At 50.7% G+C, this 19,748-nt stretch overlaps 1 protein-coding gene across 1 annotated transcript in view; it reads left to right on the plus strand.

Moving 5' to 3' along the window:
* Window positions 1–19,748, plus strand: part of WHRN (whirlin) — a 101,731-nt gene that overhangs the window by 14,791 nt on the left and 67,192 nt on the right. Inside the window, 1 exon segment of the mRNA XM_008057210.1 lies at window positions 9,932–10,150. Coding sequence (XP_008055401.1) covers window positions 9,932–10,150 — 219 coding nt within the window.

A 19,748-nucleotide genomic window follows, 5' to 3' on the forward strand; every position in this document is an offset into this window, starting at 1 on the left:
CTACATATCTCATTTAATTATTTGTTAATATGTTTATAATTAGTATTCCTACTCAAGTCAAAAATAATTGAGTAAGTTCACCTGAATAGCACAACACCAAAAAAATAAAGGGGTCAGAAATGATGCTGGAAAGTGTGTGTGTGTTGGTGGGGTGCCTTTGATAGGAACAGTATTTCATCTTCAAATTGAATTCTAAGCTTCCTAGCAACCAAGGCAAAAAGAGAAAATAATTATTTCCATTCTACTAGAGAAATCATCAGTACTTCAGGAGAGGTAAAATGTCTTGTTAGTGGTCAATTCCAAGAAAGAGGCATCCTTGTGTCTTCACTGTTTCTCACTTTACATGGAATCACTTACTGCCTCTTATGTTTTCTACTTACTGATACATCTGTGATCAAGCTGGAAGAATTTCCTGGTCCTTGAGAGAGGTGTGGATAAAATAATCACCAGTATAAGCAAGTACATTGAGATGTGTACTTTCAGGGGTGAGAAGCAGCTTGTGCAAGGCCTGAAGTGGAAAGAACTTGGAGCACTTGATCCTGAAAGAAAGCTCAGGTGGCCGGGCAGGCTGGCCAGGCATCAGGGTCAGTTGCATGAGCCTGAGTCGCACTGCAGGGAGTTTGTGTTTTACAGCAGAAGGAATGCAGAGAGTTTGGGGCAGGAATGGGCCAGAGCCCACTTGTATTTTAAAAGGATCCTCTCCTGCTCTGTAAAGACTGGTTTAGGGGCTGAAAGAGGAGGCTGAGGAGCCTGTTTGCAGTTAGTGGTCCTGTAAGAGGTAATTAACACAGATAAAAAGGATGCAGAGGGAAGGAGTACTGATGACAGAGTGCTTAATCAGGGCTTCACTTTCTTGTGATGTTAAATATGCCTCTGGGGCAGAGAGATTGCATCACCAACTTCTGTCCTCCCTCAAAGCAGGGCTGAGCGGGGAGAGATTTCTCAGCCCATGTGGCTGTACCTGGCACCTGCTTGGAGTTCAAGAGTCTGAGGGACTCTCACTTGTTCACAGCCTGTACATCTCATGTCTTCTTTATTTTTATTTATAAGTGCAACCTTCTTTTTTTGACTCAGGGTCTCACTCTGTCATCCACGCTGTAGTGTAGTGGTGTGATCATGGCTCACCACAACTTTCACCTCCTGGGCTCAGGTGATCCTTCTGCTTCAGCCTCGTGAGTAACTGGGACTACAGGTGCATGCCACCATGCCTGGCTAATTTTTTAATTTACTGTAGAGATGAGGTCTTGTCAAGTTGCCCAGGCTGGTCTCTCAAACTCCTGGACTCTGGCAATCGTCTTCCCTCCACCTCCCAAAGTGCTGGAATTACAGACGTGAACCACTGCACCTGGACCCACATCATCTTTAAAAAACCCTCCCTTGTCTGTCTTTGGTTGAGGTGTAGACTCAGCCAGGTGTTGTCTGAATCCCCTAGAGCCACCCATGGCAGCATGGCAGGGAGAAGCAGGGGAGGGGCATGTGTTTGGAGAGTTCAGGATTCACATCCAGGCCCTCTTTGTGATCTTGGACACAACATTTCACCACTCAAGAGTCTCTTACCTCGTGGTTATTGTTGTGATTTTGCTATTCATAATATGAACCATCATTTCCTAGCACCTCCTGTGTGTCATGCCCAGAGCAGGATGCTTTGTGCACATTCTCTCACTAGTCCTCCTTTGGTTCACATGACAACTCCATGAGGACAACTCCGTCAGTAGCTCCATTTGATGGGTAGGAAGGCTGAGGCCCAGAGAGAGGTGAAGTACCTTGTCTGAAGTCTCACAGCTGGGAGGGTGGAACATGGTCTGAGAATGGCTTCCTTGCAAGTGTACCTTCCACTGGAAAACCCTTGAGGGACTTCCCACCCTAAGATACCTTGGGGTTCATGATTTATCCCCCAGATGAAGTTGAAAGGTAAAGCCAGAACTTGCCTAACCTGGGAGATTGCTTGTGGAACAAAGACAGCACAAAGGAGGGTGGACCCCTGCCCCAGAGTGCGCGCTGCCTTGGAGAAGACCATTGAGAAGCCCCTTCCTAGCCCCATCTTGTGTCAGGGGAATTCCAGGCCTCTGAGGACCCAGGTGGCACAGGGCTACCCCCTGCAGATGGGTGTCAGAACGACAACAGGGACAGGCATGCCCTAGGAAACAGCCTTTCAAAGCAATGCTGTTGTCCACGAATAAACGTGCATTGCCTGCCGCCTCTGGAATTACACGTTTTTCTGGAGAATTAGACACACGTGTGCTCCAAGATGACACATAAAAGGACGTCCATCGCAGGTGTTTATGCTGGCAATAAAATGCGAAACAACCGGAACGTCCAGTGGCAGGGAAAGAGAATTCAGTGGGTGAGTCCCTGCCAGGGAAGGAAATGCAATGTGGGAAGAGGTGAGCTTCGTGTCACTGAACTGGCGAAGACATGTCCTAAAATACGTCTTTAGCTGGGAAAAAAGATGGAGCAGAAAATATTCAGCGGGAGTGCACTCATGTAAAATCAGATGGAAGTTTTGCACATGTACATACACATGTTTACAAGATGCAGGAACAAGCCAGAAAGTCCAGACACCAAAGCACAGCAGTGGTCACCATGGGTTGTGGATTGAGGCTTTCACTCTGGGCTTAGGGTTCTCTGTGAGAATAATTCCTGACACTTTGGTGGCGCTTACCCATGCTGCAGGTACGAAATACTTCATATATGTATATTAGCTAATTTAATCCTCACAAACACTCTGTGAGATAATGCCACTACAATCCTGTCTTATACCTGGAGAACTGGGGCACAGGTTGTTTAAATAACTTGCCCTAGGTTACCAATGGCAGGTGGCATAGCTAGGGTAGAATCCCAGCAGCCTGACTCCTGAACTGTGGGTCCTAACCACACAACCTCTGTCTCTCTCTCAAGATTCTGTGTGTGTCTGGGGTGCTTGTGCTCACATTAGTGTGGAGCAGGACATGGTCTGCCTGACTCCTAATCTTTGAGCTGCTTTTTCTGTTCCCTGATTTGAACCAATTCCTGGGGGCTGTCTGGCATGTAGAAAGCTCATTAAATCTCTTGCTCAATGAATGAACGAATGAATGGATGGATGAATGAATGAAAGGAAACAGGAAAGGTTATGAAGGCAACAGAACACACATTGTACCTCAAGGAACTCATCTTAAAGATAAGATTACAATTGTGACTCAGATCCTGTAGTATAGATGACAGCAGAATCATAGAAGTATGCTGGGTGCTCTTGGAAGAGAGAGTCAGCCACAGTCTTGGCAGGATTTCTGGAGGTGGTGGGACAGGAACTGAATGTTGAAGGCAGGACAGATATGAGGAAGGGTGGATTAAAGAAGGATTTTTTTTTTAATAGGAAAGTTGAGGGACACATGCATTTGCATCCATGTAGATTGGCGGCTTATGTTTGGGAGAAGGAGCTGAAGACTCAGGGAGGGAATTAGCATGCATTTAGTACTTACTGTGTGCCAGGTACTGCATAGACTGGTCACAGTATCTTGATAATCATACAAGAGCTGGCTTTTTAAGTACAGAAACAGGCACAGACACATGAGGTAATTTGCTCAGTGCCACACAGCAAGGCATCCGCAGGGCCAGGATCAGTGCCCCATGTGTCTGAACCCAAAGCCCCAGCGAGACCAGGTGGGGTCGGGATGTCTGTGTTGTCTTCTCCTTCCTTCCAGATGACTAACGCGGGTCATAGACCAGCACTCCTTCTGGAAGTGAGAGGCTCTGTTCCCAAAAGGAGGAAACCTTGCCCCTGAGGTCTGTGCCTAGACAAAGCTGGATGACCCAGGGTGTGCCCTCACTCGAGACTGTTCTGGAACACATCTTTGCACATGCTCTGCAGTACAGCACTCTGAGAGTCATGCGACTTTTTGGTCACTTCACACTTGCCCTTGTGTGTGTTGTTGGAGCGTGTGCACGTCTGCTGTGTCAACACATCCCATCAGTCCCCCTGCACCGTGACCCTCTCCAGTCTACTTCTCACTCCTCTGCCAAACAGAGCATTGTGTCAGCCTGGCCTGTGATTTTGGGGTTTCAGAGTCAGCTCCAAAGAGCTGAGTGAGGCAAATCTGCCTCCCGAGAACATTAATCCAAGTGGCAAGTTATTAAGCTTGAAGACGTACACATATAATTTAGATTTCCATAATCATAACGTGCTGCCTTATAGCCATCTGGTGACGGATGGTACCTTAGCCATGCCATCTGCCGGGTCAGATCTGGATTTCTCTGTGATCTGAGTTGGTGGAATGCTGGGTCAAGTTTTGCCCAAAAGCGTGTGACAGAGGCATGGGAACATAGCACCTGATGACTGTCCCTGCTCGCAGTGGGCTCTCCCTGAATCACACATGTTTTCTTTTCAGCCATAGCTCACTGAATTCCTGAGTGACAGGCACCAAGCTAATAGGGCCCGTCTACTGAGAGAGAATGTAGAATTATGTCTTCACTTGGCAGGAGAGGAAACAGGTGGACAGCAAGGTTGGTAACCCACCAGGACAGGTAATCCATGTGAAGGGCACAGCTGAGTTGCTTCAGGAAGACCGGTGGGTCATGCAGGGCTGCCATGGCGGGAGAGCGGTGGTGTAGCTGATAGAAAGTCACCAGTGTGCACAGGTAGGGCATGCAGCTTGCTTTAACGTAGACGTTGGGTGTGATATACCACCTGCAGGCAACTGTCTACAAAGAGCAGGGACACGACCTCATGGGAGGGGCAGTTCCTGGCCTTCATGTCCCTTCGAAGGTTTCCTGCTGCTGCTGAGAGGGCTGAGTGGGGGTGGAGGGGAGGAGGGTGTATCCTGCCACACCTGAGATGCTCCACCTGTCCTCCTGGTGTTTTCTTAAACTCTGTGGAACCTCAGAGCCCCAGGGTCTGGACCAGGTTCAAGGGTCTTCTCAGTGACCTGGTAGTAACCCAGCACAATTCGAGTGCCAGCTCCTGGGTTGGGAGAAACTGAAGACAATTCTCAGGCCCAGGAGGCAGGTGCTTGGCAGGCCCAGCCCTACTTGGAGTCTATCCCTGGGTGTCCCAAAGCCCCATCTCTCTGCTGTAGTGGCCCGTGACCACTGTGTGAGTAAATACAGCCTTTCCTTCTGAGTGCAGCCCTGAACCAGAGAGGCATAGAAGTTTAACTTGGGGCAGGATCTTAGCAAACACCACGTCAAACCTGCCTATCGCCAGATGCAGAACCAAAGCCCAGCAAGGAGAAGACGTAGCCCCAGGTGTCACCCAGCAAGCTGGTGGCACAATAGGGATGTGCCTGGGCCTCCATCTCAAAGGCCACAGCTGCCCAAGGCTGCTTGCTCTGTAGGCTCTCTCTGGTGAAGGAAGTAAAATGAATGGCCTGGGCACCTAACTGTGAGCAAGGCCCTCATTATCTCCCAGAAGACCCAAGCCTCAGGGACAAGGTGGTGATAGTGAGTGAGCATGGCAGAGTAACTGTCTGGGAGAGGACATCACAGGCTTTCATTAGAATTAACTCCTCTGGTTAATTATGCCCTTTAAAATAAGTGATTGTTTGTAAAACTGGAGACAAGATGGCAGCAGGACTAAAGACCATCCCCTTCCCTGCAGACACACACACATTGTAGTTCTATTAAAGAGTGGTGAGGCCGGGCGCAGTGGCTTACGCCTGTAATCCCAGCACTTTGGGAGGCTGAGGAGGGAGAATCGCTTGAGCCCAGGAGTTGGAGACCAGCCTGAACAACATGGTGAGACCTCATCTCTACCCCAAAAATTTAAAAAACAAATAGCCAGGTGTGGTGATGCATACCTAGCTACTTGGAAGGCTGAGGTGGAAGGATCGTAGCCCAGGAGGTTGAGGCTGTGCTGAGCCATGATCATGTCATTGTACTCCAGCCTGGTCAACACAGTGAGATCCTGACTCAAAAAAAAAGCAGTGACTGGAGCTAGTCATGCAGATTCTGAGGCCCGCTGTACCAGCCCATCCCAAGGTTCTGCAGAGGTGTTAAAAATGAGATCTCAGGAATCTTACTTACCATCACTCCTGCCAGAAATATGAAGAAAGTAGCAGAGGGTGATGCTGTTCTTGCTTTCTAAGACCCACTGAAATCCCACTTGTATCCCCAGGGAAGAGTCAATATTGGAGGTGATGGAATGGTTTAAGCCAGAGTAGCTGTCAGACTTTCTGGCCCTATAGTCTCATGATGGAGAAACTGAGGCACAGGAGGGAAGGGGCTCGCTGAAGACTGGCCTCCTGTGTCCTGAGCTGCACCTCTCGGACCCCTCTTACCCTATCTGCCCCTTCCCATTTCGGGGTCTCTGAATCCTCTTCTGTAAAATATTGGGAGACTCAGTGAGTGGGAGACCCAGTGACCTCGCAGGACCTCTCCAACGCTCGCTCTCTGTGGTGTTCTCATCAAAGGCATTAACCTCCTCTTCGTTCTCAAGGTTGCTGCTTGCCTATTTATAGAACTGACCAAGAGGATCCTCCTATTGCCAGATATAAAGAATACAAATGATGCTCTGCACATTCTTCTTGATTCTTTCCCTTACTTTTTTTTAACTCTTGGATGATGCTTTGCCACCACATGGTTTCCCTTCTCGTGCAGACTCTCTGGGGGAGGTGAGGAATGGGCTCTGCCATCTGCCAAGCACCTACTGTGTGCTGAGGATTAGGACCGATAACATTGCCTCATTTACTCCACACTACCCTGGAAAGTGGGTGTGACCCTTCTCCCCAGTCACACACGCTGCTCTGCCAGGGGCAGCAGCCCAGGACTGTCTGCTAACAGGCAGTAGAAGTACAACTGGAGCCCCCATTCTGCCTTCCTCTAGGGCCCACATGTGTTCTTTCCACCTGTATCCTGCTGTTCCTGACTCCAGCACAATCGTCTAGACGGAGTGGCCGTGGGACACAGCCTGCAGAAGTTATGGTTTATTTGGAGGGCAGTGTCTACTTTCTTACCCAATCAGGCTAGTCAGTCTTCTCTCGGAACCTACTGTGTGCCAGGCAATGCCTTGTCTTTCGCCATGCTGCAGGTATCCTGAGGACCTACGGTACACCATGCAATGTCTTGTCGTTCACCAGGCACAAGTGCCATGAGGACCTACTGTGTGCTGGATGATGCCTTATCCCTCATCAGGCACAGGTATCTTGAGGACCTACTGTGCACCAGACAGTGCCTTGTCATTCACTAGGCACAAGTGTCATGAGGACCTACTATGTGCTGGGCGGTGCCTCGTCCATCACCAGGTTGCGAGCATATGAGGATATACCTACTTTGTTTCCTCTAGGCCTGGCACACAGTAGGCCCTCAGTCAGCCCTTGTTGAATGAGTGCTGGAGCTTAGTCTCCTGGTGTGTCTTGGAAGGAGCAGAGGAGGAGGCAGGCCAGTTGGAACAGCATCAGAGAACAAGCTGCGCTGTCATGGAAGAGGGGGCACTAAGGGAAGAGAAGTCAGAAAGATATGAAAGGGCATGAAGACACAGTGGCCTTGGAGGTATCTGCCGACACACCATCTGTGCCCTGGGACCCACTTTCCATTGTGTGCTGGCAGAAGCCCACTTGGGCTCCGACTTGCTCCATCTTGCATCTTCAACTTATCCCAGAGACTTGACTTTTTTCATGTTCCATCATGGGAGCCCCAGGGAATGCTAAGAAAATACTATAAATCTTTCCCTGCTCATCTTCTCAGAAATCTTTCGTGGAAGCAGAATTTTGGAGAGCTGCCATCCTCTCACTATTCCTCCACCGGGGACTGGCATTTAGCTGTAGAGTTGAGGGCCCAGGCACCTCTGGCTTGCTCTTCCTTTGCTGGGAGAGGCTCAAATGTCAGAGTCCCCTCTTCCCACAGGTCCTGTCCAGCCAGGGCTCCCTGCCGGCTTTGAAAGCTCAGCCCTTGGTCTGGTTTTGTCTGCTGTGAGTGCTGGGGAGGATGTCAGTGGATCTGTGCGTGGCAAACTGGGCCAAGCTTGGGGGAGACAGAGAGCTAAGTACCCCCCTCTTTTTAGGCCATGTTATTTTTCCTGATATTGAAAGTGGTGTGCCCTCATTGTGGAATTTGGAAAATATTGAGAAACAGGAAGAAAAAATAATAATCACCCATGATCCTGCCACCCAGAGTGAAGCACTGCTAGTGTCTTGGCACGTGACTTCTGGTTTCCTTTTGATTTGTTTTTCCAGTATGATCTTTCTCTGACCGTAACTGAGTTCACCCCATAAGACACGATTTGTAGCCTTCTAACCCCACTTCACATTAAAATGTATGACACTTCCAAGGCATTACAAACTCTTTGTAAATATAATTTCAATAGCAGTGTAAACTTCCAGTGTGTGTGGATACCATCATGTATTCAAACAAGCCAGTTATGAGGTGTATGATCAGCGGGGGCGGCCATAACAAAACTATAGTCAGGGTGACTCAAACAACAGAATCTTGATTCCTCTCAGTTCTAAAAGCTGGAAGTCTGAGAGCAGGGTGCCATCATGCTTGGGCTCTGGTGAGGGCCCGCTTTCAGGCCTCCAGGCAGCCATCTTCTTGCCGTGTCCTCACACAGAGGAGAGACCAGAACACACACTCTCTCAAAGCCACTAATGCCATCATGAGGCCCCCACTCTCATGACTCCATCTAATTCTAATTACCTCCCAAAGGCCCTATCTCCAGTTACCATCATGCTGGGGGTAGGGCTTCAACATATGAATTTGTGGGAATACACGAGTTAGTCCCTAACAGGGTGTGTTTGCTGTTTGTCTCAGTGCCAAGTGACTGCCTCACAAGTAAACATCTTCATCCCCACTGCAGGCGCCTTGTGGGAAAGCAATGTAGCGGACGTCCTCTGCAGACTGGGGAATGGACAATAAAGGTGGCATCCACACTCAAAATTAGTTGCTATGGAAAAGGAACTCCTTCCTCACTCTGTGAGCAGGGGTTCTCTCTCCGTTTCTTCATCCTAGTATCCAAGCAGCAAGTTCCTCCTTCCAATCCCAGGATTGAATTCCATGAGGATCTCATGAGCTAATGCCTGTCAAGTACAGTGCAGGGTACCTGGCACAAACAGCCCCTCATCAGTCATCAGTGTTCAGCTGTCGTTATCCATATTTTAATGTCTTGACTCTCTTGTCTGGTATTTTTGGGGGTTCCCAAGAACACCCCAGTTGGGTGATATCCGAGAAAGGCTACAATTGGTATAGTTGTTCCTGTGGCTAAGGTTTATTACATCCAAAGGAGACAGGACAGACTGAGCACAGGGAAAGGCACATGGGACAAAGTCTGCAGGAAACCAGGCACAAGCTTCCCAGAGTCCTCTCCCCATGGACTACACAGGATGTGTCTGTTTCCTCCGCCACCAGATTGTGACAACAGATTGAGATACTGTCTATCAGGGAGCTCATGAGAGAACACCCAAGGTCACATAGACTTTGCCTGCCTGTACTCACCTTCTAGACTCCTGGAAGGAAAGCAGGTGTCCAGCATGAACCACACCATTGGCACAAACAGCCTGAGCACAGTGCACCACCCTTATGTGCTCAGGAATGGTGGGGGACACTCTCCAAGTCCAATTAGTGACTCTGTAAGGAGAGAGAGCATTTTCTGGTCTCTCCTCCACATGAAGATACGGCAAGAAGGTGGCTGCCTGCAAGCCTGAAAGTGGGCCCTCACCAGATACCAACCAAAGGCTAGCCTTGCAGGAGACCGGTCTAAGGATAGAACCTCAGGCCTGCAAGGTTGGCTTTCTTCTGCATAAGTGTCCTAAGAGAGCCTGTTTCTTGTGTTTGGACCACTTCAAGGTAGGGGTGGGACAGATGTCCTCATTTCCATGGGACAAAACTGAGGTCTTCAAAAGGAAGTGAACTTAGGGGCTGGCCTCCCCCTCCGTGTGTGGGGTCCTGAGAGGAGGTAAAGTCTGGTGATGGGAGGGTGTCCCTCCCTGCTCTTTTTTGTAACCCGTGTGTCCCTCTCTTTCTCCAGGCTCTGAAAGGCTCCAAGAAGCTGGTGCTGTCTGTGTACTCAGCAGGGCGCATCCCCGGGGGCTACGTCACCAACCACATCTACACCTGGGTGGACCCACAGGGCCGCAGCATCTCGCCGCCCTCAGGCCCGCCCCAGCCCCTCGGTGGTGTCCTGAGGCAGCAGGAGGGTGACCGGAGGAGCACCCTGCACCTCCTGCAAGGCGGGGATGAGAAAAAGGTGAGCAAGGCCAGAGAAGGAGACTCCCCTGCGTTACCATGTTCTCCTTCCAAACCCAGCACTAGGAAGCCGCCTGGAGGCTGGAGGAGGGGCTTGGCTCTGTCGGGGCTCTGTCCTCTCCCTCCAGTCCTCTATGAAGGGTCTTGTTTGGTCTTGTCTTTTTTTCTGACCCATGTAGTGTATGTTGTGACTTAGGCTAAGTTGCTGCAGTAAGAGAGCCCAGCCACTGCACTCTAGTCTGGGCAACAGAGTGAGACTCCAATGCAAAAAAAAAAAAAAAAGAGAGAGAGAGCCCAGATACTGATTTAAATGAGAGATACCTTTTCTTCCTCGTGTAGCAGGATGGGGACAGCCTTGCCTGCAGGGACAACTCTGCTCTAGCACTGATTCTGGGATCCAGAGTCCTTCATCTTCCGTCCTCCAGGGTGTTGCTCCCCCTGATGGTGGATGTTGGGCCACACAGGCCCATTCCAGCCCCCAGGAGAGGGGAAGGGAGAAAGCTCAGAGCACCCCTTTAAGTTAGAGACGACTTAACTCCCCACTGGCCCAGACCCAGGTGCATGGCCACACAGCTGCCAGGACTCGGTGCTCCAGGAACCTCTTGCAAGGTGATCTTGGACCATAAGCCCCAGAAACCAGCCCCGGCTATTCTGCAGAGTGGGAATTTACTGGAAGGATGTGAACAGTCCCAGGGTTGGAGCTGAGGAGTTCAGGGTGCAGTTTGCAGGAGGATGGACACCATTCTGTTCTGTTCTGTGTGTCCTTCCCCTGAAGATTTGTATTCTAGAGAGGAAGCATCTCGTGGGCTGGCGGGGATGCCTGAGCACTGGATTGACAAGACCACCATGACATAGCTGGTGGAGGACGGATAGTTGCCTCAACACCATTAGGTGTTGAGACCTGAAGAAGGCGACAGGGGGAATCAATTGATGTCCCCTAGGGAGCCCTCCTTGCCCCAGCCCTGACATCTGAAAATACAGAAAGCCTGGAGTGGTTCCTGATGTCTTAGCCTAACCCTAATCCTAACCCTCTGGACCCTGTTTGCACCATGCCCCTGGGTTGCTCCTGGAACCCAGAATGCAGCTCCCGTAAGCAGCATTCTGGCTTCAGGACCTCGGTGCAGACAGCCAGAAGGCCACATGGCTGGGGTCTCCAGACCAAGGACCTTCCCTCTGGAGACTCCTTCTCAGCTCTCCTTTTCCTGTCGATAAGACCATAACATTTATTTAATGTGTTGTGTGTTCTTTGCTCAGACGTCAATATGCAGGATGCGGCAGGGATCACAGTAGCTCGTTGGTATGCACCACGTAGCTCGGGCTTCTTCAAGGTTGCTGGGGCTGGGTGGGCTCGTGCCCTCTCCCCACCAGGGAACGCTGCTCTCTGGCAGTCTCTGGAGCAGGCTGCATGTGGTGCTGAGTCTTGCTCAAGGGCAACCTTTCGGTGCCGGGCAGAGAACTGGCTTCATCTTTTTCCTGAGTTTCTCTCCTGTGCAGAGCTTAGGCTTAGAGCAGAGATGGTCTTGTATGCTGAGCCCTGTGCTCACAGCCTCCTCCTGAGTCCTCACAGCCACCCTGGGACAGGTGTCACTATCCCCATTTTATAGGTGAGGCCCAGCATTGCCACAGTTAGGGCCCAGGCAGCGAGTCATGCAGTATTTACTGAGCACCTGCGGTGTACCTGCTGATTCCCTGGGAGGTGGGAGTAAAGCAGTTACCAAGAGATGAGGTCCTGCTCTGGGGAAGCTTCCAGTGAGTTTGGAGGTGGTGGGAGAGTGAGACCATAGACCATAAATGAGCATGAAGGAGCAAGATAGTTAAGAGGATGAAAATTGATTGAAGGAAATAAGATCGGAAGGAGGGGTTGACAGTGACAGAGAAAGAGGGACTGCAGTTTACACTGTTTAAACCATTTAAATGACAACTCCCTGTTCTCCGCCTTCCCCTAGTTCCTCGTAACCCCCATTCTGCTTTCTGTATCTATAACTTAGACCACTCTAGGTGCCTCATAGAAGTAGAATCACATAGCATTTGTCCTTCTGTTACTGGCCTGTTTCACTGGGCCTAGTGTCCTCAAGGTTCATGCATAGTGTAGCATGTGCCAGAATGTTCTTCCTTTTGTGTGTGTGTGTATGTGTGTGTGTGTGTGTGTGTGTGTGTGTGTGTGTGTGGTTTGTTTGTTTTTTGTTTGTTTGTTTGTTTTTGAGTTGGAGTCTCACTCGGTTGCCCAGACTGGAGTACAGTGGCCGCTCCCAGCCACCGCAGCCTCGTCTGTTGGGCTCCAGCGATCCTTCCGCCTCAGCCTTCCGAGTAGCCGGAATTACAGACATGCGCTACCACGCCCGGCTGATTTTTTGATTTATTGTGGAGATGAGGTCTCACCAAGTTACCCAGGGGGGTCTCGAACCCACGGGCTCAGGCAATCTACTCACTTCAGCCTCCCAAAGGCGCGGGATTACAGGCTGAACCACCGAGCCTGGCTTGTTCTTCCTTTTAAAGTTGAATAATACCCATTGTAGATTGTTTTAGTCAATTTGGGCTGTTGTAACAGTTATCACAGACTGGTGGCTTATAAACAACAGAAATGTATTTCTCACAGTTCTGAAAACTGGGAAGTCCAAAACCAAGGTACTGGCTGATATGGTATCTGTGAAGGCCCGATTCCTTGTTCATAGGCGGCCATCTTCCTGCTGTGTCCTCTCATGGCAGAAGGAGTGAGGAAGCCCTCCAGGGTCTCTCTCTCTTTTTTTTTTTTTTGAGACAGAGTCCCACTCACTCTGTCACCCTGGCTGGAGTGCAGTGGTGTGATCATAGCTCACTGCAGCCTTGAACTCCTGGGCTCAGGCAATCTTTTTGCCTCCTGAATAGCTGGAATTAGAGCTGTGAGCCATAGCACCTGGCCTAAGGCTGTCTTTTATTAGGGCACTAATCCATGCATGAGGGCTCCACCTTCATAACCCAATTACCTCCCAAAGCCCCACCTCCAAATACTGTCACATTGGGGATTAGGTTTCAGCGTATGAATTCTGGGGGGACACATTCGGTCTATAGCATAGGTTTATATCACCTCTTGTTCATCCTTTCATCCATTGATGAACGCTTGGATTGCATCCACCTTTGTTTGGTAAATGATACTACTGTGAATATGGTTGTACAAATACGTCTTCAGTACCCTGCTTCAATTCTTTTGGGTCTATACCCAGAAGTGGAATTGCTGGATCATATTTTGCAGCAATTTTGCAGCAGTTCTATTTTTAGTTTTTTTTTTAGGAACCACCGTTTTCCCTATGGACCGTTTTCCTACTGATGATCCACCAGAGCTCCAGTTTCCCCACGTCCTGGCTGACACTCGTTATTCTGTTCCTTTGGTAGCAGCCAACCTACTGAGTGTGAGGCAGTGTGACTTTTTCCTGCTCAGTCTGCACATTGGACCTTTGTGTGATGCCTTAACAAAGTGATGACAGTGCTGGAGGTCACAGCATGGTGGTGTTCAGTGGCAAGGCCATTCCGTCTCTTTCTGAGCCCTCATCCTAACCATTAGCCTGTTTCACCTCCCCAGCGTGAGGAGGCAGGTTTGCGGTGTCCTTCATGAACCTTCAGTCCAGGGAAGGACTTGGTCTAGCACGTTCCACGAGACATGATGTGGTACATGACCTGTGAAGGAACAGGGAGAATGGTGTGCAGAGGAGGGAAGCCTACCTGCCAGAAGGACTGGGGACTGCTTCCTAGAGGAGGTGACAGTGGAGGGGAAAGGTGTGACAATTGCCCAGAAGTTAGAGCGAGCAGAAGGGCCCTAAGTGGTGTCTTTTGGCTGTGGGACAAGGTTGGAAAAGTAGAATGGAGATAGCCCCTCAGGAGCTGAGATGCCGGGCTAGAAACGTGTGTGGAGAGTACTTTTTCCTGTAGGCAACAGAGACTCGCTGGGTGTTCTCTTGACTGGTCGGGGAGAAGGGCAAAGTCAAGTCCAGGTATGTAAAGACCATTAGCAAAATCATGAAAAAGAAGGATGTGTGGCTCATTTTCAAGAGAGATGGGCATGATTAAGTAAAACTGCAAGGAGCTTCTGGAGCCAGTAACCATGTTTCTGGTTTTGGTCATGGTGACCTTCAAAGGTGGACCACACATCTTGGGAAAGTTTCCAGGGCTCCGCAGGCCTCCCTCCTGTGTGTATAGTCAGGATGAGATTGTTCTAGAGTTGGGTGGGGTGTCCTTATTTCTTTGAAGTGACTTGAAATAGGGGATGGTTTAGATCGGCTTTGGGTACTAGGGGTGGCAGGAGAGATGAAGGAAAAGTTGGGGGGAGGCTGCAAAAAGATGAGAAGAGCGAGCGTGTCACCCTGGGGACCTTGGGGTGGGGGGAGCGAGACCCTTCTCTGAGACAGACACCTTCCCTGCCTCCTGCTCCTCGTGCCTCCCACCAACTTGAGAATCCAATATGAGCTTCGGAACCGACCGCCTATTCTTGGGTTCCAGTGTGATGGCACAGTGGCCCAGCCCGGGGCCCGTGTAGAGCATCCAGCAGACACTCAGATGGGCTTTCAGAAGCTCCTTCTCCTGCTTCTCTTGCTGCCACACACCACACTTACACTCCTGTCACCCTTTTTTACTGGAGAGGGGGCTGTTAATCTGGAGATGGGCACCAATGTCTCAAGCAGTGCGACCACAGCCCACAGCTATTTATTTCTGTACTGCAATGTCCAGATTTCCATGTAGTTTCCTAGAATTGTTTGACTCATAGGCCAAACCTATACTTACTGATAGTCTCATTATTCCCATTTTCCAGATGAGGAAATACAGGTATGGCTAACCTCAGTGCATTGCACCAGGCCACACTGCTAGTGATTGGCCAGGACAGGTCATGCTCACATTCCCAGGCTTGTCTCTGGCTCCTTTAGTGTCCTCTGGCTCTGACCCTTTGGGCCCAGACTCTGCACAGCCACATGGTGGCTTTCCCCAGGGGGAGAGGCAGCAGGGCCTGCCTGCCTGCCCATGGCACCAGGCATCTTGGTCACCATCTGGAATCTGCTGAGGGGAGTGATGGGGGCCGGAACAGCTGTCTGTAGGACTGATGTGCCCCCTATCACGTCTGCCTGGTGATTTGCCCATGAGGTTGATTGATGGCTTCAGGATCTTGTTCTCCTGTGGTGTCCATCCCACGGCCCTGCTCTGAAATGATCAGTTAGTCCCTGCTGCAGCTGCTGCTCCAAGCTCATGGTGTCTCTGCAGTCACAGAAGCACGAGGGACCTACCTTTCAGCCTCAAGCTGGGACCAGCCTGGAACACAAGGAGCAGGGGCTTTGTGCTCAGGAGAACCAGGTTTGAAGCCTGTTTTTGAAACTTCCTGACCATGTGTCCTTGGGCAAGCCACTTGACCTTGGATGAGTCACTGAAGCTTCCCCATTCATGATTTGGGGATGGTCGCCCGCTGTGTTATGTGCACCAAGAACAGAGCACTGTGCCAGTAATAAAGTCCAGTAACCACAATCAGGTACTGAGCACCAACTGGGTACTAGGCACCTTTCCTGTCTTCTTTCCCCCAAATATTTATTGAGTACCTTTAATGGCCCAGGAACTGTCTGTTCTGGACACTGAGGATGCAGCAGTGAACAAAGAACAAAGGTCATGGCCACTGTCAAGGGCTGACATTGTAGTGTAGGGGTGGGGTGACATACAGCATGTTGTAAGGTGGGGGAAAGAAAGCCCTGCGCCCAGCGTTCTGGATATTACTAGTACATAGAACAGTGTCTGCCACATGGTAGCAGCTGAGTACTTTTTGTGAATCAGTTGATAAATAGATGACCTAAAACTATGGGAAAGGCGTGGGGAGGGGTGTATGAGTGAGGTGGTTTCAGGGAGGGGGCAGGGAAGGCTTCACCAGTAAGGTGAGAAAAGCAGAGGCCTGAGGCTGATGAGGGAATGACTGTGTCCATCCTGTCGGAGGCTTTTTGAGGAACCACAGGGAAACCTGTGGGATTACAAAAGAGTGAGGCAGCAGGCATCAACCACCAGGCCAAGTCTGAGGATTTTACTCTGAGTGAGATGGGAGCCATGGCAGAGCTTTCAGCAGAGGAGGGACCTGGTGCAGATGAGGTTCCAGCCGGGCCACCCAGTCTGCTGGATGGAAACTAGATGGCGGGGGACAGGTGGAAGTGGGAAGCCCAGCCATCCTAATCCTCCCACAACCCTGAAAGGCGCTGGCAGCTAGGGATACTCTTGGCTGCAGATAACAGAACGCGTCTCACAGGAGCTTAGACATTTGGGCGTTCGTTGTTCCCTTCGGAAGTGCAGGGCTGAGCAGCCCCGGGTGTGGTTTGTAGGGAGTAAGCCTCTCCTTCCTCCTGTTGGCTCTTGCCTCAGGCTTGTAGTTTCCTGGGGGAGTGGCAGCCACTGCTCCTCTCTTCACAGCCTCTCGCCACTGTGACCTTGCAGAGCAGATGGAAAGCTGGAGGCCCTTCTCTTCCTGCCTCTTTTTTCAGAGTGGAGACTCCCTCCCAGAATCCCCCAGCAAACATCCCCACAGTGTCTCTTGGCCAGAACTGACCCAGAACTACGTTCATCCATACCAGTCCTTGGCAGAGAGGAACGAGCTGGCCTAGACTGTGGTCATCTCGGGGGCTGCTTCAGGTGCTCCCTGGTCATAGGTGAGGTTCCGTGGCAAGGCAGGAAGGGGGATGGCAGGTTGCCCAAGACCAGAGAAGCAACAGGGCTTGCTCCAAGGGTCTCCATCTAAATGGTGGTGCACCATTTAGATGCTGGGCTCTGCAGTCAGGCCAGGCTGCCGACTGTGTGAACCTTGATCCATCATTTCACTCCTCAGTGAGGGATGAGCCTCAATGTCTTCATCTGGAAGATGGGGTAACAACAGGAACCATAGACGAGGAGAGAGGATTAATGCAGTATTGTGTGTTGAGCGCTGAGCACAGTACCGGAGAGGACATAGTACCTTTAGTGTCTGATTTCGTGAGTTATGATGCTGCTGCTAATGTTATTAGCAGAAGTGGTGGTATTTTCACGGGGCCGGGTGCCCTCTCTCTGTTTCATTTGCTTTCCTGTAGATGAATTCTGTTTCATGCCAAATGCTGGTTGGATTTCCAGCGAGTGATTGAGGCAGGTTACCCTGTGGTTGATAGAAGTACTATTATAGTTCTGTGATAAAGGCACAATTTTATTCCATCGTAAAGAATTTATGGGGAGGTGGGAGGTGTGTTTTCATCCTTAGTATTCCGAGGAGCCTCCTGCCATCTGTGTGGTCCTGAGCTAGGCTGCAGACGCCTCAGCTCCCCTCGGCTCTCTCCCTCTGGAATATCTGCATCCTTGGGCTGGAAGGGACCCAGGTGAGAGTGGGGGTGGGGTGCAGGTTGCCCAGGAAGCTGGACTGGAGCCTGGGCATGTAGATGCAGGCTGGGCCTGGCTTGGTCCACGCCATGAAGGTGCAGCATTGGGGGGAGGGGGCTGGGCATGGCGGTGCGGGGAAGGTCCAGGGTAGGAGCTGCCTGCTCTGTCCTCAGCCAATCTCCCCTGGTCTGAACCCACCTCCCCCCACCCACTACCATCTGGAGGACAGATCCTCTCCTGGGGATCTCTAGAAAGTTGCCCCTTCTCCATGGTCTTCCTGAAATCCAATCGGAGCCTCTCGCTGACCTGCTTAAAGCCCAAGTTCCTAGCCTGGCTCCTGACCCCATCCCTAATCTCAGCACTTCCCTGCTCTATCCCACTGCACCTCGGCCACTCAGGACCCTCGTGGTGACTCCAGTGGCCACACTCTGCCCATTGTCTGGGCTTAGCATGCAGAGCTGCCCCTTGAGTGTCCTCTTCCCTCCTCTCTCCTCAGCTGCCCCACTCCCCGGCCCTCATGGTTTAGTGCTTGTATTTCTTTTCTTTTTAAAAAAAATTTTATTTACATGGAGGAAATTTCAGAGAGGGGTTCATAGCATCACTGCAGGCGAGGAATTGTAGGGATTTCTAGGGCTTGTAGGGACACAGAAAAATGGGACAATGGTAGCTTTAGATGACAGTCTGTGTGTGGAGGTGATACACACAACTTTGTTCTCTGAATCAGCTGTGGTCATAGTTAGGACAAAAGAAATGAAAAAAAAAATGGCGAGTGACTCACTCACTTCCAGGGGTTCTCACTCATCTGAAGAATTTTTTTCCGTGAGCAGGGACTTTTCATCACGTGCTGGGCTTTCTCTCAGGTGCAGGAACTTATTTCAGGTGCAAAGCTTGTTTTCCCCTCGTCTATATGTGCAGGTGTTCTTCATCAGGGTCAGGGCTCTCCCTCAGGTGCAGGAGGTCTTTGTCAGGTGTGAGGGACTTGCTGACATCCAGGGGTTCTCACTCATCTGAAGAATTTCTTCAGGTGCTGGGCTTTCCCTTATGTACAGGTGCTTTCTCAGGTGCAGGATTCTCCCTGAGGTTCTGGGTTCTCCCTCAAGTGCAGGGACTTTTCATCAGATGCTTGGGCTCTAGCATGCATGACTTTCCCTCAGGGCAGGGCTTTTTCTTAGGTGCAGGGGCTCTTAGTCAGGGGCTGGGCTTTCCCTCAGGTTCAGGGTCTTTGTTTCAGGCACAGGGGCTCGATCTCAGTTGCAGGGGTTCTCTGTCAGGTGCAGAAGCTTTCCTTCAGGTGCCAAGGTGTTTTTTAGGTACTGGAGCTCTTTATCGGGTGCAGGGATCTCCTTCAAGTGTAGGAGAGCTCTTTGTCAGGTACAGGAGAACTCTTTGTCAGTGCGGGGGCACTTGCTGACCTCCAGGGATTCTCACTCATCTCCAGGATTTTTTCTTAGGTTCACGTCTCGCCCTGATGTGCAAGGTCTCTTCATCAAGTGCTGGACTGTCCCTCTGTTCTAGGAGCTCTCCTTCAGGTGCAGAGGCTTACTTTCGGAGGGCTGTCTCACAGGTACAGAGGCCTTCTTTGCGCAGGGCTGTTTCTTAGGTATAGGGACTTTTCATCATGTACTTGGGCTCTCCAACAGGCGCAGGGTTCCTCCTCATGTTCAGGACTCTACCTTTAGTACAGGTCATTTTCATCAAGTTTGAGGGTTTTTTTCTTGGGTGTAGGAACAATCCCTCTGGTTCAGGGCTCTCCCTCAGTTTCAGGGCTCACCCTCAGGTACAGGGCTCTCCCTCAGGGTCAGAGGCTGTCCCAGCTGCTGGACTCCCTAAAGTGCTGGGTACTACCCTCAAGTGCAAGACTCTCTTCGAGGGTCAGGGCTCAGTCTCAGGTACAAGACTCTTGGTCAGGTACAGGGTTCTCTCCAACAGGTGCAGGGCTGTTACTCATGTGCACGATTCTCTCCCAGGTTCAGGGCTCTGACTCAGGTGCAGGACTCTCTCCATCTGGTCTAGGGCTCTCTCCGTTAGTTGCAGAACACTCTTTCAGGGACAGGACTCTCTCCCAGGGTCAGGGCTCTGTCTCAGGTGCAAGACTCTCCATCGGGGGTCGGGCTCGCTCCACCAGTTGCAGGACTCTCCATCAGGTGCAAGACTCTCTACCAGGTTCAGGGCTCTGTCTCAGGTGCAGGATTCTCTCCATCAGGTGCAAGACTCTCTCCATCAGTTGCAGGGCTCTCCCTCAGGAGAAGGAGAAGCCAGGTTCATGG

The sequence above is a fragment of the Carlito syrichta genome, unplaced genomic scaffold (genome assembly GCF_000164805.1).
Source record: "Carlito syrichta isolate Samal-C Ts95f unplaced genomic scaffold, Tarsius_syrichta-2.0.1 Scaffold302868, whole genome shotgun sequence".
Taxonomy (NCBI): domain Eukaryota; kingdom Metazoa; phylum Chordata; class Mammalia; order Primates; family Tarsiidae; genus Carlito; species Carlito syrichta.